The 24740-nt window shown below is 44.4% G+C and overlaps 1 protein-coding gene across 1 annotated transcript in view; it reads left to right on the forward strand.

The window, feature by feature from the left end:
• LOC139457644 (cubilin-like) overlaps positions 1-22780 on the forward strand; it is a 23485-nt gene extending 705 nt beyond the window's left edge. Inside the window, exons 2-17 of the mRNA XM_071238997.1 lie at positions 52-142; positions 1109-1233; positions 1957-2103; positions 3336-3429; positions 4806-4939; positions 6922-7092; positions 9118-9190; positions 12064-12158; positions 12565-12702; positions 14122-14209; positions 15229-15362; positions 17722-17874; positions 19209-19305; positions 20083-20198; positions 20568-20735; positions 21470-22780. Coding sequence (XP_071095098.1) covers positions 52-142; positions 1109-1233; positions 1957-2103; positions 3336-3429; positions 4806-4939; positions 6922-7092; positions 9118-9190; positions 12064-12158; positions 12565-12702; positions 14122-14209; positions 15229-15362; positions 17722-17874; positions 19209-19305; positions 20083-20198; positions 20568-20735; positions 21470-21612 — 1967 coding nt within the window. The 3' untranslated portion in view covers positions 21613-22780. The remainder of the gene's footprint in view (positions 1-51; positions 143-1108; positions 1234-1956; positions 2104-3335; positions 3430-4805; positions 4940-6921; positions 7093-9117; positions 9191-12063; positions 12159-12564; positions 12703-14121; positions 14210-15228; positions 15363-17721; positions 17875-19208; positions 19306-20082; positions 20199-20567; positions 20736-21469) is intronic.
• Positions 22781-24740: the final 1960 nt, after the last annotated feature.

Raw genomic sequence — 24740 nt, forward strand, 5'->3', positions numbered from 1 at the left:
ATGTTTGCATTTTTCTAAACTTTAAACATATTGACTGTCTGACTATTCCAGGGTATGACTGTAACGACACCGACATCCACATCAACGCCACAGCGGACCCACAAGTCATCAGATCACGTGACTTCCCTCTAGACTACGCCAAGTATGTCCTAATGGCATCAGCACAATGTTCAAATCAATATCAGACTTATCCGGAGTCATGAATGTATTTATATTGTATTTTCACTATATATATGAAATTAATGTTGTCAAGGGGCACTTTGCTAAGCAAAGGCGCCGAAATTCGCTCTGCAGAGTTGTGTCCCTTAGCCTTGCCAGGATCCGCTGATCCAATCTACGAATCACAGTTTAGCCCCGGCCCGTCCGCACAATACCCATGCTCGTGGGGCGGTCGGGTAGCCTAGTGGTTAAAGCGTTCGCTCGTCACGCCGAACACCCGGATTCGATTCCCGACATGGGTACAATGTGTGAAGCCCATTTCTGGTGTCCCCCGCCGTGATATTGCTGGAATATTGCTAAAAGCGGCGTTAAACCAAACTCACTCACTCACTCATACCCATGCTCGTAGCTTTCACCGACGCTTGAAGTTTATAAGTCCTGCTTAAATGCAGGTCCCGTCCGCCAACAGTGGTGACACACACCAGGCGAAGATATTTGGTTTGTATAACGCCGCACTCAGCAATATTCCAGCTATATGACGGCGGTCTGTAAATAATCGAGTCTGGATAAGACAATCCAGTGATTGACAACATGAGCATCGATCCACGCAATAGGGATTGATGACATGCATCAACCAATTCAGCGAGCCTTCCACCCGATCCCGTTTGTCGCCTCTTACGACAAGCATAGTCGCCTTTTATGGCAAGCATGGGTTTCTGAAGACCTATTCTACCCCGGATCTTCACGGGTACATAAGGCATAATAACCACAGGTGGCGCTACGATCGAGCCTGGAAATTCCAGTGGAACCTACACTTTTGTAGTCAGTTGACGCTCTTGCCTCGCGAAGATGGTGTAGACACGACTTCAGTTTAAGACAGAATATTGTCTCAACTGAGCGTTGTTATTTATTTATTTATTTATTTATCTATTTATTTATTTATTTTCAGTAACATATCATGCAAGGTTCACATCAAAGCTCCAACCGATGGTCACGTGCTGCACGTGGAGATCGTGTACATGCAGCTGAATAACTGGAACAGCACCTGCGGGGACCGTCTCATTGCTTACGACGGTATGTGGGACGGGGGCCGTCTCATGTGGTTTGAGGGCGAGGTCGTACTCTTGGTTTAGATTGATTTGTTGTGGGGAATGAAGAGGACCGCCATCGCATCGTACTTACGATATTTCAAACATTAATTTTGATGCATTATGAAAATTGAAATAGACACAGATTCTCAGGATTTTAAGTTTCTGCAGATCTATCGAAAAGTAGCAAGATTAATAAGTTGGTTTATAGAATAATGTAAGGTGAGGTGAGGTGAGGTGAAATTGGGTTTAACGTCGCGTCCAAGATTATTGCACTTATATAGCGACGTGCATGTACGTGTATGTGTTTGTGTGTGGCTGCTTGTACTGGTCAGGACTGATGCCGATTTATAGTGCCAGCTCACTGAGATACCATGCCGCAGTTTCACATAAATACCCCACTCAGACACAGTATACTGACTCCGAGCCGACAAATCCATGTTTTAACCTCTTAATGCCGAGCGCCAGACAGGGTAACAACGAGCACCATCTTTAACGTCTTTTGGTATGACACGGCCGGGGATCGAACCCCAGACCTTCCGCTCTCCGGGCGGACGCTCTACCACTAGACTCAACCGTAACCAACAGTGGCTACAGTGTGACTTGGTTCACTGCGGGTATTCATGCTATCAACCACTGTTTACGTCTTTCTCGATTGCTAACTAACTCACTCACTCACTCTCAGTTACATTTGTTGATTCCATTCCAGGCAACACCAGTGACGTCAGTGAGCTACACAGGTGGTGCGGATCTGACAAGATGGCTACGGCTACTTCCGGTGATAGCCTCTTTCTGGTATTCAAAACAGACGATTTCCTGACCGACTCTGGCTTCATGCTGCGATTCTGGCAAGACGGTGAGGCTACACATGCGAATTTATTTTCCCGCGACAAGGGGTGCAGGGGTCGCCAAGCGATTCGCTGTGCAGAGTTGCGTCCCTTGGGCTAGCCAGAAACCTATGATTGTGGGTTCGAATCCCGGTGCACCCCGATTTTGTTTCTAGGTTTGTCAGCACCATACCCGTGCTCGTGGGTTTCACCGAAGTGGTAAACGTCTGAGACCTGAATCACTTCGGGCTTTCCTTCCACATTAGCTGACACGCCGTGATATAACTGGAATACTATCTGGGAAGGTTTGACATGGGGTTTTCTATGTAATAAGATTAATATTTCTCACAGTAACGTAAAACGTTGTTATGGAGGGGGGCAATTGCGTTCAGGTACTTTTATTATATGCAATGGTTTAAAATCCTAATGCCGAATATATGGAATAGTAATGATTTGTTTTTCTGACAAAATCAAGTTGATTTTGATAAAAGATTCCAATCTCTATGACTTTCGCGAACGTTGTTACTAAAACGATGTGTGGTATATCACATACACTACTTTTTCACAACGTAAATATGCAACGTTTGTATTACGTTGTGAAATAACGTTATAGAGAGACGGAATAATAACATTGTGACAACGTTACCAATCTACAACCTTACCACAACGTTGTGAAGAGGTAGTGTGTTAGCTGGGAATACTGTTAAAAACGGCGTTAAACCCAACTCACTCACTCACACTCCCGAGACAAGGCAGTTTACTGACTATAACATTCCAGTTTCCACAGATCAGTTAACTCCCTTACCTCTAGAAGATGATACACATTTAGGTGATACAGTAATTATTCATGATCACGGACGTAAAATAAAAACAAGCGTGGAATCACTTTATGTCGGCGACATCAAGCAAAGTCCACCACAATCTAAATATTTTGGAAGCCCCAAATTTGGGTTAGTGTGGGTTGTGCGGTGTTGGTGGTGATGTGGTTTGCTGATGGGGGTGTGGATGGGTACGTCGGATTTAGAAATGTCGGGGCAGAATATGTCTTCCCCTTGTCTTCTCATGCGACCTCTCCGACTGTGTCATCCTGACCCGAAGACTGGGGTGCTCATGCTGTCGACCACTGGTTCGTTTCGCCGTGAATATTGTCACGCTTAACAGGGTTGACTCTTTCAGACGTTATTATATTTAGCCTGTCCTGATATGCCAGAATAACTGCCGTATACGACACAAAACTACATTCACTTTCTCCATATTTCAGTTCCCACGACTAGCAGCCCTGGCAGTAGCAGAAACCTCACTATAACGGACACCCCAGTCCTGCTGACATTCCCCGGCCGCCCCGTACAGACTGAGTGAGTACCAAGTTTGTCTGCCTGCAACCTTGGAGACCGTTTTTTGAATTCTTAACATGTTTTTGAAAATCCATATGTTCATCGAAAAAAGTAAATTGTACCCAAAAATTCTTGACAAATATTTTTATGCTTCAGACTGTTGAAGAAATTCGCTTTTAAAAAATTATCAATTTTGCTAACGATAAACATCATCATTTAGTTTTGAAAACGTGGTCACCTGATTGCCGACCCTTAGTCGGATTGTAACCACGTGACCAAAACTCAGTTAAATATGGTTATTTCTTGAAAGGGAACTTTGTAAATGTTTTGTAATATTCCTTATCTTTACTTTTTTACAAGTATTAGCACACATAAAGCTGTAGTTATTTAATGACAGAGATGCTACGTGAATCTATTTCAAGTGGCGATGACTATAGTGCCGGGGGACACGGGTGGCCCAGTCGTCTAAGGCGCCGCGATTCACTGTGCAGAGTTGCATCCCTTGGGCACGCCAAAACCTATGATTGTGGGTTCGAATCCCGGTTCGCCCCGATTGTGTTTCTAGGTTTGTCAGCACCATACACGTGCTCGTGGGTTTCACCGATGTGGTAAACGTCTGCGACCTGCATCACTTTGGGCTTTCCTCCCACATTAAGCTGACACGCCGTGATATAACTGGAATACTTTTAAAAGCGAGTTAAACCCAACCCACTCACTCACACGAACTCATGACAGACAGGCTCGGAAAGTTTGTAGAAGGGCAACTTCATTACCTAGCATGAGGTAGGCACCCCCCGTTAAACCCAACTCACTCACTCACTATAGTGCCTTGCAGCTCGAGACAGCTTTTAATGTCGACTTCATGTTGTTGATCATTTCAGTGAGTGTCCACCCGATCCCCATTTTATCGGCGAGCTATTTTACCCAACCCACCCACCCCCACCCGTTAGACGTTAAAATATGGTAATTGTTGTTACCCTGTCTGGCGCTCGTCAGGGGCTAAAACAAGGCCTGGTCGGCTCGGAGTCAGTGCACTGTGTCAGAGTTGGGTATTCATGTGAAACTGCGGCATGGTATCTCAGTGAACTAGCAATATAAATCAGCATCAGTCCGGACTAGTACAAGCAGCAACACACACACACACGCACGCACGCACGCACACACGCACGCACGCACGCACGCACGCACGCACACACACACACACACACGCACGCATGCATGCATGTACGTCGCTGTATAAGTGCAATAATCTTGAACGCGACGTTAAACCCCATTTCACCTCACCTAACACTGTGTGAAGCCAAATTTCCCCCACCCTGATAATTTAAAATTCGTAGAAAGTGGCAAACTCACTAGCTCACTGCTACTGTACACTGTACTGTGCCTGGTGTGTTCAGAGAGGCGAGGTGCGTGTACCACCTGAACACCACGGACACCCGGCGCATCTCACTCACCATGCAGCACTGGGGGAACACGTCGCCGTCGCCGTCGCCCGAGGGGTGCAAGTATATCCACCTGCAGATATATGAAGGTGGGTCTGTGTTATATACGGGTACATAGAAACGGGTACCCACCAACAGATATATGAAGGTGAGTGTGTCACATACGGGTACATAGAAACGGGTACCCACCTGCAGATATATGAAGATGTGTGTGTGTCACATACGGATACATAGAAACGGGTACCCACCTTCATATATATGAAGGTGGGTGGGTGTCACATACGGGTACATAGAAACGGGTACCCACCTACAGATATATGAAGGTGGGTGGGTGTCACATACGGGTACATACAAACGGGTGCCCACCTGCAGATATTTGAAGGTGGGTGTTTGTTACCTACGGGTACATAGAAACGGGTACCCACCTGAAGATACATGAAGGTGAGTGTTTGTCAGATACGGGTACATAGAAACGGGTACCCACCAACAGATATATGCAGGTGGGTGGGTGTCACATACGGGTACATAGAAACGGGTACCCACCTGCAGATATATGAAGGTGGGTGGGTTTCACATACGGGTACATAGAAACGGGTACCCACCTGCAGATATATGTAGGTGGGTGTGTGTTACATACGGGTACATAGAAACGGGTGCTCACCTGCAGATATATGAAGGTGGGTGTTTGTTTTATAAGGGTAAATAGAAACGGGTACCCATCTGCAGATATATAAAGGTGGGTGTGTCACATACGGGTACATAGAAACGGGAACCCACCTCCATATATATTCAGGTGTGTGTGTGTCACATACGGGTACATTGAAACGGGTACCCACCTACAGATATATGAAGGAGGGTGCGTGTTACATACGGGTAAATAGAAACGGGTACCCACCTGAAGATATATGAAGGTGTGTGTGTCACATACGAGTACATAGAAACGGGTGCTCACCTGCAGATATATGAAGCTTGTACATTTTATTGACATCCTGAAAGAGGCTGTGCATACTATTGGTATCTCATTTAAGAAATAAACAACTCGTGGTCGTTGTTTATCGTCAAATAAAACACAACAGGGAAAATAAACCACTCGTGCCCCCTTCCCCTTCCCCCGTCCCCCCTCATTGTTTTATTTCCCATCAGTGTTTTATGTTATAAACTCTAACGATGTCACTCTGTTATAAATACTGGTTCGACTTTTCTCAGGTAAACCCGTAAAGGGGTTATTCCCCCAGAATGCCGTGATAACGGGCATTCCAGCTTAAGTATGCCCAGGTAAGCGTGAAATTTAACGTTTTATACACTTGCCTCTTGATGAGAACACATTTGTGTTTGATGATTGGTTAAAAGTCAGAAATTTGTTTTAAACATGAAAATTCCATGACATGAATCAAACCTGCGACCTCGCATTTTCCCCCCACTGAGCTGCTGGGGCAGGTGACGAGAAGTTGTTCAGATTATCATGTCATGACTACATCTAGTCCAGGCTGCGCGTGTTTTTTTCTCTCGCACGCTTTTAGGGAATTCCTTTTATACAGCGATACACTGTATTGTTTCACTATTAGGTATGTCGATGTTTTCTTATTTTTCCTGGTATTTCTTGCATTTAGACAGTTCATAAATAGGATACAAACTCCCCCCCCCCCCCCCCCCCCCCCCCCCCCAACATACTTCTAACGAACCTCGGAAACGGGCGTAAAATATCTGTCACTGGCGTACGGTTGGTTGGTTAGTTGTTTAACGCCGCACTCAGCAATATTCCAGCTGTATGACAGCGGTCTGTAAATAATCGAGCCTGGGCCAGACAATCCAGTGATTGATATCACGTGCATCGATCCACGCGATTGGGATCGATGACATGAATCAACCAAGTCAGCGAGCCTGACCACCCGATCCCGTTAAGCATAGTCACCTTTTATGGCAAGCATGGGTTCCTCGAGACCTATTCTACCCCGGGTCCATTGGCGTACGGTACTTGTGAAATACATTCTTAAAAGCATTGTGATGTAACGATGCCTCTGCAGCCTGGTGGTATAACGGGTCAAACACAGTGATGCTTGTCTTCCAACAGGTTCACCGTCAGCCTCTCAACCCACCATCTCCTGGCGCCTCTCGAACCCGCCCTTCTCACGTATCACATCTTCAGGCGGGAATCTCACCATCGACTTAACTGACACGACACCTAACACGACATCACCTGCCCAGCTCTGCAACTTCACCCTCATAGCAACCAGCGTGTTCGGTAAGATTGAGTGAGTGAGTGAGTATGGTTTTACGCCGCTTTTAGCAATATTCCAGCAATATCACGGCGGGGACACCAGAAATGGGCTTCACAGATTGTACCCATGTCGGGAATCGAACCCGGGTGTTCGGCGTGACGAGCGAACGCTTTAACCACTAGGCTACCCGACCGCCCCTGTTCGGTCAGAGATATCATCCTCATCTCCACTTTCGTCCATTTGGAAAATTTTGTTTCTTACCCGCCAAGACCTGTTTCAAGATTACAGTAAACTACGTTTATAACGAACACGCTTATAACGAACTAACGGATATAACGAACCTACTTTTTTGTCCCGACCATTTGCTGTATTTATGCTGTATATATGCTTATAACGAACTACGGTTATAACGAACTAAAATTAGAGGTCTCTTAGAGTTCGTTATAACCGTAGTTTACTGTACTCGGTGTTTGATAATTCGTATATGCGATTTTGAAAATAACCCAAGTGTTCAATTCAAAGTATTCAATACTGAAATATAACATCTTCCCGAGGCAAGGGTGTTATCTGACTATAAAAGTCCAGATTCCACCCTTGCTGAACGAGTCTGGAATTTCCAGTGGATATTGCAACAAAATTCAACAAATTACGTCATAGGGCATTGTGACGTGTTGTAAACTTTGTGGAGCAGGGGCCATGTTCCGCAAGTTTTTTTTTGGTTTGGTTTGATGTTTAACGCCGCACTCAGCAATATTCCAGCTATATGACGGCAGTCTGTAAATAATCGAGTCTGGACCAGACAATCCAGTGATTAACATGAGCATCGATCCACGCAATTGGGACCGATGACATGCATCAACCAAGTCAGCGAGCTTGACCACCCGATCCCGTTAGTCGCCTTTTACGACAAGCATAGTCGCCTTTTACGGCAAGCATGGGTTGCTGAAGACCTATTCTACCCCGGATCTTCGGGGGCCCGTTCCTCAAGGTGATCGTAGCGCAACGACAGTCGTACGTCTATGTATTTGCGAGTTATGGATAACTTTAGCGCTACGTTAATTTTGTGGAGTTAGTGAGTATGGTTTAACGCCGTTTTAAGCAATATTCTAGCAATATCACGGCTTCATACATTGTACCCATGTCGGGAATCGAACCCAGGTCTTCGGCGTGACGAGCGAACGCTTTAACCATTAGGCTACCCAACCGTAAAGGTGGTCCGTTGTATAGTATTATATTAATACATGTCACCTTTTGATGTGTTTAAAGTATTATTCTGTTTAACTCAATTGGAATATGCTGTGGATCGCGTAGATGTCTGCCTAGATTCACACACGACAGTGCAATTCTAAAAAACCCGTTATAAACGGCAAGTAATAAATAAAATACTACTACGTGTACTCAAACACGGGAGCTCGTATAATATTCTATATTCATTACACAGTTTAACACAGTTGTGTCGACAATAAATGGGCCTTCCTAAATACTTCGAGTTATCCGAGGTTGTATGATGAATAAAGAGGCAGTACGCAAGGACCAAGTTTTTACTTCGAGACAACCCTAAGTTCGACACATCAATGTTCGACACAACGGTGTTTGACTATATGTTAAATACCACGTCCAGTGCATTGCCCCTAAATCCTTAAATTATATATTTTTGAGGGGGGATACAGGCGGAAGTCACTTTTGAGCATTTCATTGGAGCGAATGAGTGAGTGAGTTGGGTTTAACCCCGCTTTTAACAGTATTCCAGTTATATCGCGGCGTGTCAGCTTAATGAGGAAGGAAAGCCCGAATTGATGCAGGTCTCAGACGTTTACCACTTCGGTGAAACCCACGAGCACGGGTATGGTGCTGACAAACCTAGAAACATAATTGGGGTGAAACGGGATTCGAACCCACAAACACAGGTTTCTTTAATAAAAATAAAACTTTAGTGAAAATCAAGTAAAGAAAGTTTGTCGTCTGCTGAGTTGATGCCCAATTAATTATATTTTGAATTGTTGATGCAATAAATAACATTAGATCGTTAAAATTTCTGTTTGTTGAAGGCGATGATGGCGCAGAGGTCGTAGAGGTGAGGACCTCCCCATCCTACGTATGGTATTCTTGCCAGATCCAAGGGTAAATATTGATCACACGTCTCCCTGTACCTTCCCTACAGCACGGATTTCCTCTTCCTCTGTTGTTTGTTTGTTTATTATTATTTGTTTGTTTTTTTGTTAACCGCCGCACTCTGCAGTCTTCCATCTATATGACGGCCGTCTAGGCAATTGGGATACCATGACATGCATCACAGTCAGCGAGCTAAATCCCCCAAGTCGTGGTTTGCCGAAGAAGTTAGGGGAAAAAGACGCACCAAAACATCCTGTCTTGTCCAGTATGTCGACATCCGTATCCTGTCTTGTCCAGTATGTCAACATACGTATCCTGTCTTGACCAGTGTATCGACATACGTATCCTGTCTTGACCAGTATGTCGACATACGTATCCTGTCTTGACCAGTGCATTGACATCCGTATCCTGTCTTGACCAGTATATCGGCATACGTATCCTGTCTTGACCAGTATATCGACATACGTATCCTGTCTTGACCAGTGTATCGACATACGTATCCTGCCTTGACCAGTGTATCGACATACGTATGTTGTCTTGACCAGTGTATCGACATACGTATCCTGTCTTGACCAGTATATCGATATACGTATCCTGTCTTGAACAGTGTATCGACATACGTATCCTGTCTTGACCAGTGTATCGACATACGTATCCTGTCTTGACCAGTGTATCGACATACGTATCCTGTCTTGATCAGTGTATCGACATACGTCTCCTGTTTTGACCAGTATATTGGCATACGTATCCAGTTTTGACCAGTGCATGGACATACGTATCCTGCCTTGACCAGTGTATCGACATACGTATGTTGTCTTGACCAGTGTATCGACATACGTATCCTGTCTTGACCAGTATATCGATATACGTATCCTGTCTTGACCAGTGTATCGACATACGTATCCTGTCTTGACCAGTTTATCGACATACGTATCCTGTCTTGACCAGTGTATCGACATACGTATCCTGTCTTGATCAGTGTATCGACATACGTCTCCTGTTTTGACCAGTATATTGGCATACGTATCCAGTTTTGACCAGTGCATGGACATACGTATCCTGTCTTGACCAGTGTATCGACATACGTATCCTGTCTTGACCAGTGTATCGACATACGTATCCTGTCTTGACCAGTATATCGATATACGTATCCTGTCTTGACCAGTATATTGGCATACGTATCCAGTTTTGACCAGTGCATGGACATACGTATCCTGTCTTGACCAGTGTATCGACATACGTATCCTGTCTTGACCAGTGTATCGACATACGTATCCTGTCTTGACCAGTGTATCGGCATACGTATCCTGTCTTGACCAGTATATCGATATACGTATCCTGTCTTGACCAGTGTATCGACATACGTATCCTGTCTTGACCAGTGTATCGACATACGTATCCTGTCTTGACCAGTGTATCGACATACGTATCCTGTCTTGACCAGTGTATCGACATACGTCTCCTGTCTTGACCAGTGTATCGACACACATATCCTGCCTTGACCAGTATATCGACATACGTATGCTGTCTTGACCAGTGTATCGACATACGTATGCTGTCCTGACCAGTGTATCGACATACGTATCCTGTCTTGACCAGTATATCGATATACGTATCCTGTCTTGACCAGTGTATCGACATACGTATCCTGTCTTGACCAGTGTATCGACATACGTATCCTGTCTTGACCAGTGTATCGACATACGTATCCTGTCTTGACCAGTGTATTGGCATACGTATCCTGTCTTGACCAGTGTATCGACATACGTATCCTGTCTTGACCAGTGTATCGACATACGTATCCTGTCTTGACCAGTGTATCGACACACATATCCTGCCTTGACCAGTATATTGGCATAGGTATCCAGTTTTGACCAGTGCATGGACATACGTATGCTGTCTTGACCAGTGTATCGACATACGTATCCTGTCTTGACCAGTATATCGATATACGTATCCTGTCTTGACCAGTGTATCGACATACGTATCCTGTCTTGACCAGTATGTCGACATACGTATCCTGTCTTGACCAGTGTATCGACATACGTATCCTGTCTTGACCAGTATATCGATATACGTATCCCGTCTTGACCAGTGTATCGACATACGTATCCTGTCTTGACCAGTGTATCGACATACGTATCCTGTCTTGACCAGTGTATCGACATACGTATCCTGTCTTGACCAGTGTATCGACATACGTCTCCTGTCTTGACCAGTATATTGGCATACGTATCCAGTTTTGACCAGTGCATGGACATACGTATCCTGTCTTGACCAGTGTATCGACATACGTATCCTGTCTTGACCAGTGTATCGACATACGTATCCTGTCTTGACCAGTATATCGACATACGTATCCTGTCTTGACCAGTGTATTGGCATACGTATCCAGTCTTGACCAGTGTATTGGCATACGTATCCTGTATTGACCAGTGTATTGGCATACGTATCCTGTCTTGACCAGTGTATTGGTATACGTATCCTGTCTTGACCAGTTTATTGGCATACGTATCCTGTCTTGACCAGTGTATCGACATACGTATCCTGTCTTGACCAGTGTATTGGCATACGTATCCTGTCTTGACCAGTGTATCGACATACGTATCCAGTCTTGACAGTGTATCGACATACGTATCCTGTCTTGACCAGTGTATCGACATACGTATCCAGTCTTGACCAATGTAATTCCATACGCGTATCGAGATACGAATAATATTGTGGCCTTTTGTATCGTTGCAGCCCCACGTGGAGGAAGATATGATATTGAAAATAGCGTGATTAAATAAATAACGAAATAAAGAAATAAAGAAACGATATGATGTAAGAATGTAGTGAGATGTTGAGAAGAATTTGAAGTTTTTACTTATGTTGTGTCTCAGACTGATGAAGTTCGTCTCGCGAGACATCACGAAAACAGTGAGACTTGACGTGATCAATGCCAGCTGTACGCCAGACTGCTTCAATGTCACTCAAGGTCAGTCGTCTTGGGCTCCCTTTCTACAATGCTGAACATAAAATATACTTTTTTTAAACAGGCTATAGCTTTCTCGATTGAACAACGATTTCCTTTAATGTGGTAAGACATCGTCCTTACACAGAGGTTGTACATGATATGAACGTACAAAGTAGCTCCGTAGTCTGGCTACACATATTCCTCATGCACAGTTACCTCCCTTGTTCTGTCAGAATCCTCGACTCAACAATTATGATCCATGGCCTGTAAGCAGTATATTCTTTTGGTAAGTTAACACGCCATGAATCAACTCACTCACACACTGACATACACTCATACAGATGACATCCTTACCATGTCCGCGAGCTTGCGGAGTTCATGGATCCTAATAGTTCTTAATAAGTACTTAATGTTTCACCCCACACAGGGACCCCTGATGGTAAACTACTGATGGGGATGGATGCTGATAACACAACGATATATCGCAGCACGGGGCCAGTCATCTACATCAACAACATCACAGACCAATCTGCAGACAAACTTCTTCTTCGCGTGACGTCACTAGGTAATGTTACTTGTCGATTCCCAAATTGAAACGATATGTTGACCCAGAAAGCTGTTCGTAAAAGAATTAAGTGTGAAAACAACAAACAAACAACAAATGGTACACAATCAACAATTGTATTACAAAATTAACTAGCTTTACATATCAATATAAAAGAGTATTAGTACAATAATAAATGGCTGTATAAAATGTGAGAGCAGTGGAAATAACGATGACAAGAATAATAATCACCTCGTTGAAACAGTGGGCAAGTTTCCGAAATAGCCCTGGGCTGAACACCAGCTTAAAAAGTGATCTTCACAAGAAAGCTGGTCTTGATGTAATATCAGATGAAGTGTGAGATGACAGGCATGCGCCAGTTCCACTTATATAGTCTCACTAGCTTCCAGCACTTTCCACACAGTGCTAGACTAGTCCGGTGTCACTAGAACACCAAAGAATATTCCACATGTTTTGTATAATGCTTGACATCCACCCATGCTATTCCGGAAATTTACAGATAATTCGAGCATATAACAATTTCCTCAGCGCTGCTTACATTAAATAGTCCGACATTCCTGACAACTAATCGTTGTCCAAATACAACGCAATGAACTTCTACTGAATCTCAACAGAAACAATTCAAATACAGTTACAATCATTGTTTTACAACAAATTACACATATAACAGTAAATTTAGACTATCAGTGCACTGGGCATTGCATCACTCTCCAGTACAATATACACTGTAAACACGTTATACACCATACCTCCACTGTGACCCTCCCTACCAGGAGACCCGTGAAGATCCGGGGTAGAATAGATCTTCAGCAACCCATGCTTGCCGTAAAAGGCGACTATGCTTGTCGTGAGAGGCGACTAACGGGATCGGGTGGTCAGGCTCGCTGACTTGGTTGAAACATGTCATCGATCCCAATTGCGTGGATCGATGCTCATGATAGCAATCACTGGATTGTCTGGTCCAGACTCGATTATTTACAGACCACCGTCATATGGCTGGAACCAACCCTAACAGGTGTTGAGTGGTTGAGTTTAATTCCCTAAAATTCGTTTTACAAACGAGACATGTTAATCACGAAGCAAACGATGGTCAAATAGATGTTCATTGTCATGTCATGTGATTGGTTGCTCGAACGGCAACCGTGATTGCCATAGTCACAGAAATGTCGGGATTCCGGATTAGAAATGGGTCCCCGGTGATTCATGTCTGTGAGGATGGATCGGGTGGTGGGATCGGTGACCTGGTTCATAGACATCATCGTCCACCGACGGCAGAGATCGCTGATTATGATATCACTAGATTTTTTACAGACAGACGTCATGTAGCTGGAATATTGCTGAACGAAGCGTCAAACAACCAACACTCAAACAAATCATACTGGAGCGGCGTAAAACTCAACTCATTCACTCGTGTTTCAGAGCGGGCGTGTAACGGCGGCGTGATGAAGGTGAAGGCAACTACTAACGCAGCCCTAACGTCAGTGCTTGACATGGCCGCTTGTAAATAGTGAGTAGTCTACGAGGGGTGACTTGTAAAGAGTGTTTGTTCAGTAGACTACGAGGGGTGTCCTGTAAATAGTGAGTGTTCAGTAGACTACGATGAGCGTCTTGCAAAGAGTGTATGTTCAGTAGACTACGAGGGGTGTCCTGTAAATAGTGTTTGTTCAGTAGACTACGAGGGGTGTCCTGTAAATATTGAGTGTTCAGTAGACTACGAGGGGTGTCCTGTAAATATTGTGTGTTCAGTAGTCTACGAGGGTGTCTTGTAATCAGTGCGTGTTCAGTAGACTACGAGGAGTGTCCTTTATACAGTGCGTGTTCAGTAGACTACGAGGGGTGTCCTGTAAATATTGAGTGTTCAGTAGACTACGAGGGGTGTCTTGTAAATAGTGAGTGTTCAGTAGACTACGATGAGTGTCCTGTAAATAGTGAGTGTTCAGTAGACTACGATGAGTGTCCTGTAAATAGTGCATGTTCAGTAGACTACGAGGGGTGTCTTGTAAATAGTGTGTGTTCAGTAGACTACGAGGGGTGTCTTGTAAATAGTGCGTGTTCAGTAGACTACGAGGGGTGTCCTGTAAATGGTTAGTGTTCAGTAGACTACGAGGGGTGTCCTGTAGATAGTGAGCGTTCAGTAGACTACGAGGGGTGTCTTGTAAATAGTGAGTGTTCAGTAGACTACGAGGGGTGTCCTGTAAAAAGTAAGCGTTCAGTAGACTACGAGAGGTGGCTGAACCGGGATTCGAACACACAATCATAGGTTTCTGGCGTGCCCCAGGGACACAACTCTGTACAGCGAATCGCGGCGCCTTAGACGACTGGGCCCTCCGTAATCATCCACCCACCCCCCACCCCCCACCCCCCATCCCCCTGGTGTTTACAAATCTCCGCCCTACAGCTTGAACATTACTGAGTGCGGCGTTAAGCAACAACGTAACATACTATTACGGTAAAGTGGCACTACAAGTCCACAACTTGAGACGATGTATATCTCTGAATACTCTCAACCACGCCTTCTCTCCCTAGTAACGGCTACTTCATCTACAACATCACGACAGACCACCTTGACCACATCGTCCATCTGCAGTTGACCCGCAACCTCTTCAACACCACGTCTTCAGACAAGGAGTGTAAACACAGCTACATCAATATATTTGACGGTAAAATCTCGCTATATCCTATATCTTTTTTCAGCCTGTTAACCTATGAATGTGTTTTCTAGATATCGGTGAGCTCAGTCCCATTGAGCTCGTAAAATATCGCACCCCCTGCAAGAGTCATCCAACTCGGATACTGTTGTGTTATTCATAGCTACAGATAAGCAGCGTATTTGCGTAAAAATAAAAAAAAATAAGAGGAAGAAGAAAATAAAAAATAAAATAATAACAAACAAACAAACAAACAAACAAACAAACAAACAAACAAATAAATAAATAAATAAATAAATAAATAAATAAATAATTCTAAAAAATAATAAATTACTTTCAATTATCTTGCGCACAGAAACCCATGCATTAAATGAAAAACTCAAATGATAAAAACAGCACGCGTAAATGCCCAGTGAAGCTTTTTCAGCATGCGTACGAAGGAGCTAATTTCCGAAACACAATTACGAGCCAATTTACTTTCAGAGTCAAGCCTATATATTTAGAACAGTTAAATACATCTGAAACATTATTTCACTTTTTTAAACTCTTAAAATGTTCTTTAATTTTGGGGAAAACCCAATAGAGTGATGAAGAGATGAGTGACAAAATATAGGCTACCAAATGAATAAGTAATAACTCAATTAAAATTGAAACCCTGAGTAAAAACTCATTTGCTCAAAAGGTTATGTGGAGCTCTGGTTATTATTAGAGAAAGAACTTTAAAAAATGCGAAGAATTAAAAAGACAACTGTCAGCTAGCGATACATCAGCTGGGTTCCTGGGGACTTATATTTCAGCACTGTGGGTATATGCTGTATGTGAACTTACCGCGTCATTCGTCACCACTCGCCCTTTTCCGTAACCCGCAAGAAGACTCGTCCCCCTATCGATGATTGTTATGTGCGAAAATACGACAAACCAATCAGAATGCGCGTATGATTTCAAGTTCTTCGTCAAAGAATCCCTCTGAAATATTTTTTTATTTTACATATATCTTGCATCTAAAAATATACCAAAGACACAGTTAAATGTCTTCAGTCATACTGTATAATTCCGCACGTCCCGATGTGCTTTAAATTGCATCTGAAAATATGTATTATATGGGAAATATATGTGAACCATAAGTTGACAATTATTAAAATATTTTAGGTATCCCCGTTTGTGCTAAGACGGAACCCGGTCGCAAAAATGGCCATGAGAGGAGAACGAGTCGCTATTCGGCTTGTCCCGGAATAACACGAGTTGGTCACGAATGCCTACCGCGCGGAACCTGGTATGACGATAACTAAGACGCCATTCGTGACCAACTCGTCCCTTTCCGAGCAATGCCGAATGTAGAGTATGTGCCTCCGAATAAACCCCTTTTGTTGGAGGTTGGGAAACATACGAGTGGTGACAAACGCCAAGACGCAAAGCACCAAGTGCCATTTGAAGGTCACTCGTTGATCAAGCTCCTCACAGCGATAGTACGTTCCCGGAGCTCTCGTGTAACGAAGGTGTCACGCGCTCCTTGATCAAGCTCCTTCCCAGCGCGTGACACCTTCGTTACACTCTCGGTAACATCGCTGCCACCAGTGTGGGCGCGGCCATTTCAAGAATCTTGAAATTTGCCCTCCAACCCCATATGAAGTAACGTTTATACTTTTGTTTATTTCTTTGGGAATGCCATCATATTTCAATTTGAAAAGGTTTACGACTGACCATGTTTTCCAGATGAATTTACTTTGTTGTTTTGATAATCAGATTGGTTCGAGATTGCAGACTAACGGAACATCAACCAACTTCTCCCTTACATTCCTACTATATCAATAACACGATAGTTTTAATGAAACAGAAATTCAAATTGACAAACGAAGAAAGTAATTTAGCAGCGATAAGTGTATTCGGCGTCACGACAGTCGTCACCTGTTTGTAAACATAACGGTCATTCGGTTGCGAGTTCAACTCCAAGCATGGTTGTGGCCACCTATTCACAGTGGGGAGTTTTGACTGGTGGCAGCGATAGCATAGAGAGCTCCGGGAACGTACTATTGCTGTGAGGAGCTTGCTCATTGAAATGATAAGGGAGGTCACTCCATTACTGCCGTGGACCGCTAAAAGAAAAGAACTGACCACAACAACAGTTCGCTCACTATCGTAGGAGCGACTGATTCTACTGCCACTATCACCATCATAAATAAACTTACATCATCAGCTGCCACATAACAGCACATAGCTCATCAACACGGTTGAAAAGAAATCATATTCTTGATGCCGCTCCCTGTGTCTATCCGAAAGATTGTTTCAAAGCACTTCTCGAATGGTATGGATCTCGTTTAAACTACCATGTTTGAATGAATGCTTGAAGACTTGACAGCTGGTTTTCTTCCAGGTGACCCCGACTCGCGTTTGTTACTGAAGTGGTGCTGGAAAAGAACTCCCACGGTCACTGTCAGGGGAGACAAGAGTTATCTCACCTTTGTGGTGGCGACATCTTACGGCGATTACCCTGGTCCTTTAACAGTGACATATTTTGCTTTAAGAAGTGAGTAATACACATTTCATACAATAGGAAAAGATTTTCGTACACGCGTACTTGTCGTGTGATATTGCCGGGAAATACTCGTCTTCACAGATTACTGAGTTTCCTGAGAAGAGCAACGTTCCATTCCAAACAAGAATGGCGGTCGCCTCCGTTCACTTCAATCCACTACGCAACGGAGGCGAACGCCATTCTTTTGTCTTGTTTGTCTGCCAGGCGGGGGGAAGGTCGGTGGTTCGATCCCCGGCGGTGTCATACCAAAAGGGGGCACGGGTGGCCCATTCGTCTAAGGCGCCATGATTCGCTGTGCAGAGTTGCGTCCCTTGGGTTGTGGGTTCGAATCCCTGTTCGCCTCGATTATGTTTCTAGGTTTGTCAGCACCATAACCGTGCTCGTGGGTTTCACCGAAGTGGTAAACGTCTGAGACCTGCATCACTTCGGGCTTTCCTCCCACATTAAGCTGACACGCCGCGATATAACTGGAATACTGTTAAAAGCGGCGTTAAACCCAACTCACTCACTCACTCATACCAAAAGACGTTAATAGATGCTAACTCTTGTTTCGGCATTAAAGGGGATCAAACAAGGACTGGTCGGGTCGGAGTAAGTACACGCACGCGCACGCGCACGCACACACACACACACACACACACACACACAAACTATGTGACATGAAACAGACATGCATGATCATGTGAAAATAACCTACAACTTATATAAAATTATACCCTTGAATATCCGGGTCTCCAGCGACCCATGTTTGTCGTTAAAGGCGAATAACGAGACCCGGTTGATGCACGTCATCGTATCCCAATTGCGTAGATCGTTGCTCATGATGTTAATCACTGGATTGTCTGATCCGTATTCGATTATTTACAGACCGGCGTCATAAAGCAGAAATATTGCCGAGTGCGGCGTCAAGCAACAAACAAACAAAATATGAAATTATACATCATCTGTCTCGGTGAAGTAGTTGTGTCCGAGTTATCCCGAAAATGATGTAAGGAAGACATTGCTTGGCTACGGTGGCCCATACTCGCCACTGGTGAGACCGTTTTTCACTGTATGCCTCTACATTTTATCTGACGGCCGCCAAATACTTTTTTGGCCCCCGCCAGATACTTCCACTGGTGAGATTATTTTCCCCTGTTAACCTCTATATTATATCTCACCAGTGGAAGTATTTGGCGGCCGCCAGATAAAATATAGCAGCATACAGTGAAAAATGATCTCACCAGTGGCGGGTATGGGCCACCGTACTTGGCCAATTTAGTGTTAAAACAATCTCATATAAAATCTATGGGTAATATGTGCCACTGACCTTGCTTCCTGTCCAGAAAAGTCTCTGTGCAAACCGGGCCTGGTCGATCTGAAAGCATCAGCGGATATGACGAAATACCTTCACTCGCCCAACTTCCCGGGCCCCTACGCTGTGTAAGTATCCTTGCCTTCACTCGCCAAACATCCCGGGCCCCTACGCTGTGTAAGTATCCAGGCCTTCACTCGCCCAACTTCCCGGGTCCTTACGCTGTGTAAGTATCCTGTCCCTCACTTGCCAAACTTCCCGGGCCCCTACGCTGTGTAAGTATCCTTGCCTTCACTCGCCAAACATCCCGGGCCCCTACGCTGTGTAAGTATCCTGGCCTTCACTCGCCAAACTTCCCGGGCCCCTACGCTGTGTAAGTATCCTGGCCTCCACGCTTTGTCACTCTCCTTCCCAGAGTCACGTGCGGTCAAAGTTGTTACCCTGTCACGGGCCATTGAGATGTAATGCCCCGTCATATCTTACATAATTATGTCTGTTTAACATATGCTTGTTGTGGACTTGGGTGGCCCAGGCGTCGAAGTCGCGTATTTCACTTTGCAAAGTTGCGTCCCTTAGAAACCTATGATAATGTGTTCGAATCCCGAATCGCTCTGGTTAATTATTAGTTTCTTAGTTTGTCAGCACCATGACCTTGCTGCAAGTAAACGTCTGAGGTCTGCATCACTTTCGTCTTTCCTCTCAAATCTCATAATAAACACTATGCAGAGTTAGGTCCCTTGGGCACACCAGGATCCTGTAATCGTAGGTTCGAATCCTATGTGTCTGGGTCTGAAAGGACCATATCCGTTCTCGAGGGTTTCACAAACGTGGCTAACGTCTACGACGTGCATCACTTCGGTCTCTGTACGCGACTCCGACGGTGACTATTACTTCTGTATCGGCAGCAACAACGACTGCACCTGGAGGATCTCGGCCCCGAGAATCAACTACGTAGTCATTGTGAACGTGGTCGAGTCCGACCTCCCCGACGACTGCAGTGACTTGGTGTACGTCATCTACGGTGGGTATAATCAAAGATCAGCGAGTCGTGCAGAGTTGTGTCCCTTAGTCGTACCAGGGTCCGATGATCGTGAGTTCGAATCTCAGATTCGCCTCGGATTCTGATCCTTGGTCTGAATTCTTATACTGTTACTCATAGGTTTCTCAAAAGGGAATATTGATCAAAGCGGTGTGAACCCATTTCACTCATTATCTAATACCTCAATATCTAATGAAAGAAGTAGTCACAAAATATAGGATAGTCAGTCTCATTAAAATCAGACCTAAGTTGTCACTATCTATCTATCTAATGTATCTATCTAATGTATCTATCTATCTATCTATCTATCTATCTATCTATCTATCTATCTATCTATTCAACATGTTCCAGGGCTCTATCCCACGGACAAGACATCTGGTCGTTTGTGTGGACAGGACAGGGGTAATTTCAGGAGCGTCGGGCCTTTCCTCGTGCTCCGATTCACCAGCAATTCGATCGACAACAGATCTGGCTTCAAGATCGCTTACACCACGGAACACAGGACGGGCGGCCAGCGGAGTAAGTAGCCAGTTACCTCCCCTTCCCCGACCGATGTAATAATTCCCGGAGCCAGTCCACAGAGTAGTTGTTGTTGTTGTTGTTGTTGTTGTTGTTTAACGCCGCAATCAGCAATATTCCAGCTACATGACGGCGGTGTGTAAATAATTGAGTCTGGACGAGACAATCCAGTGATTGACATCATGAGCATCGATCCATTCAATTGGGATACGATGACATGCATCAAACCAAGTCATCGAGCCTGACCACCCGATCCCGTTAGTCGCCTTTTACGACAATCATAGACGCCTTTTATGGTAAGCATGAGTAGATCGATGTTCATGATGTCAATCATTGGATTGTGTGGTCCAAACTCGATTATTTACAGCCCGCCGTCATGTAGCTGGAATATTGCTGAGTGCGGCGTTAAACAACAAACCAACCAAACAAATCCAGCTCACTGCAATTAATACACCACGCGTCGTCGCATATCTTTAAACACACTCATAGGAGATTGCAACATGTTGCCTTGATGGAATACACTTTTTACGGAGCCCTTCTAAACAATCATGCTGCATGTGAATCACATCCGTTAACAGGAACATTTTTGTTAATAAAATATTAAAAACACATTATCGATTATTTACAGACCGGCGTCATATAGCCAAAATGTTGCTGAGTACGGACGTTCAACAACAAACAAACAAAAACTCAATCAATCACCCGTGCATTATGACTCTGATGTTTGTTTTCAGCCGAGGGTGGTCCGCCGGTGGGGATTATAGCAGGTGCGTGCATCGCGATCTTTGTCGTCGCCGGCTTCATCTACGTCTGCATAAACGAACACCGTAAGCGTCACAAGAGGGCGAGACAAGAGATAGAAGGCGGGACGTATTAACGGCATGTGGAAACATCCAACACTCTACTAACATCATCTACACGGGCCCCAATTCTGAAACTGTTCAGCCCTGAACATACTTTGATGTGAATGTGGGTCGTTTCTACGTTTGTCAGCACCATGTCCCCGCCCGAGGGTAACCGTTTAAGGCCTGAACCACTCCGGGCTTTTTTACCACATCCGGCTTTTTTGCCACATCAACCTGACAAGCCGTGGTTTGACACAAATGCTGTTCAAAGTAGCGTTAAAACTAACCCACTCGCTCCCTCCCTCACTAACGTACGTACATGTCGTAATAGCCCATTGGTTGATTACTGCAAGGATTCGTTAGAAATATCAGGGATCTTCCAGTTACCACGCGGTGAGAAGTATTGCCGTTATATTTATTTGCGGAATGCTGGGAGTGATGACGGGCACTAATGCTCTTGTTCAGCTGTCTGTATATTGCTGAGTGCGGCGTAAAACAACATATAGACACAGAGTCTTCTTGCAGGTGACGGAAAGGGGCGAGTGGTGACGAATGTCTTGTTAGAACCTTTCTGAGAGATAATTCCAGCTGAACAAATAGAGTTGTGTCTACTGCTTAAAAAACTTTAACAAATCACGACCAGACCCGATATATGTCAAAGTTAGAATTGGGGGGCACGGGCGGCCCAGTCGTCTAAGGCGCCGCGATTCGCTGTGCAGAGTTGCGTCCCTTGGGCACGCCAGAAACCTATGATTGTGGGTTCGAATCCCGATTCGTCCCGATTATGTTTCTAGGTTTGTCAGCACCATACCCGTGCTCGTGAGTTTCACCGAAATGGTAAACGTCTGCGACCATGCTTGCTGTAAAAGGTGACTATGCTTGTCGTAAGAGGCGACATACGGGATCGGATGGTCAGGCTCGCTGACTTGGTTGATGCATGTCATCGATCCCAATCGATGTTCATGATATCAATCACTGGATTGTCTGGTCCAGACTTGATTATCTACAGCCCGCCGTCATATAGCTGGAATATTGCTGAGTGCGGCGTTAAACAACAAACAAACAAACCAAACAAATTCAGCTCACTGCAATTAATACACCACATATCTTTAAACACACTCATTGGAGATTACATCATGTTGCCTTGATGGATTACACTTTTTACGGAGCCCTTCTAAACAATCATGCTGCGTATGAATCACATCCGTTAACAGGAACATTTTGTTAATAAAATATTAAAAAACATTCATCCTGTCTCTCGTTTTTTTTTTAATAAGATGAAAATATGATTTAATTCACTATAGTTTTAGGGTCTTCTGCATAATCATACCGTGAAGGTGACTTAGCTAGTCGTAAGAGGCGACGACCATGCTTGTAAGAGGCGACTATGCTTGTCGTAAGAGGCGACTAACAGGATCGGGTGGTCAGGCTCGCTGATTTGGTTGATGCATGTCATCGTATCCTAATTGCGTAGATCGATATTCATGATGTCAATCTGGTCCAGGCTCGATTTACAGACCGCCGTCATATAGATTGAATATTGTCGATTGCGGCGTAAAACAACAAACCAACCATACTCATTGCTCAGGTGAGATACGTACCACGTGACAGGAGACGCTACGTGATATGCATTTGGCAATGTACATTCCCACATACACAACTCAGATACAGGAATTCGGTCGTGAATATGTCCCCTTACTTCCCTGATATACGTACATGGTTACAGAATCAGTCGGGAATACATTCCCTTACTTCCCTGATATACGTACATGGTTACAGAATCAGTCGGGAATACATCCCCTTACTTCCCTGATATACGTACATGGTTACAGAATCAGTCGGGAATACATCCCCTTACTTCCCTGATATACGTACATGGTTACAGAATCAGTCGGGAATCAGTCGGGAATACATCCCCTTACTTCCCTGATATACGTACATAGTTACAGAATCAGTCGGGAATACATCCCCTTACTTCCCTGATATACGTACATGGTTACAGAATCAGTCGGGAATACATCCCCTTACTTCCCTGATATACGTACATGGTTACAGAATCAGTCGGGAATACATCCCCTTACTTCCCTGATATACGTACATGGTTACAGAATCAGTCGGGAATACATCCCCTTACTTCCCTGATATACGTACATGGTTACAGAATCAGTCGGGAATACATCCCCTTACTTCCCTGATATACGTACATGGTTACAGAATCAGTCGGGAATCAGTCGGGAATACATCCCCTTACTTCCCTGATATACGTACATGGTTACAGAATCAGTCGGGAATACATCCCCTTACTTCCCTGATATACGTACATGGTTACAGAATCAGTCGGGAATCAGTCGGGAATACATCCCCTTACTTCCCTGATATACGTACATGGTTACAGAATCAGTCGGGAATCAGTCGGGAATACATCCCCTTACTTCCCTGATATACGTACATGGTTACAGAATCAGTCGGGAATCAGTCGGGAATACATCCCCTTACTTCCCTGATATACGTACATGGTTACAGAATCAGTCGGGAATCAGTCCGAATACATCCCCTTACTTCCCTGATATACGTACATGGTTACAGAATCAGTCGGGAATCAGTCGGGAATACATCCCCTTACTTCCCTGATATACGTACATGGTTACAGAATCAGTCGGGAATCAGTCGGGAATACATCCCCTTACTTCCCTGATATACGTACATGGTTACAGAATCAGTCGGGAATCAGTCGGGAATACATCCCCTTACTTCCCTGATATACGTACATGGTTACAGAATCAGTCGGGAATCAGTCGGGAATACATCCCCTTACTTCCCTGATATACGTACATGGTTACAGAATCAGTTGGGAATCAGTCCGAATACATCCCCTTACTTCCCTGATATACGTACATGGTTACAGAATCAGTCGGGAATCAGTCGGGAATACATCCCCTTACTTCCCTGATATACGTACATGGTTACAGAATCAGTCGGGAATACATCCCCTTACTTCCCTGATATACGTACATGGTTACAGAATCAGTCGGGAATACATCCCCTTACTTCCCTGATATACGTACATGGTTACAGAATCAGTCTGGAATACATCCCCTTACTTCCCTGATATACGTACATGGTTACAGAATCAGTCTGGAATACATCCCCTTACTTCCCT

Source organism: Haliotis cracherodii, unplaced genomic scaffold, assembly GCF_022045235.1.
Source record: "Haliotis cracherodii isolate W230 unplaced genomic scaffold, xgHalCrac1.p SCAF_12, whole genome shotgun sequence".
NCBI lineage: Eukaryota > Metazoa > Mollusca > Gastropoda > Lepetellida > Haliotidae > Haliotis > Haliotis cracherodii.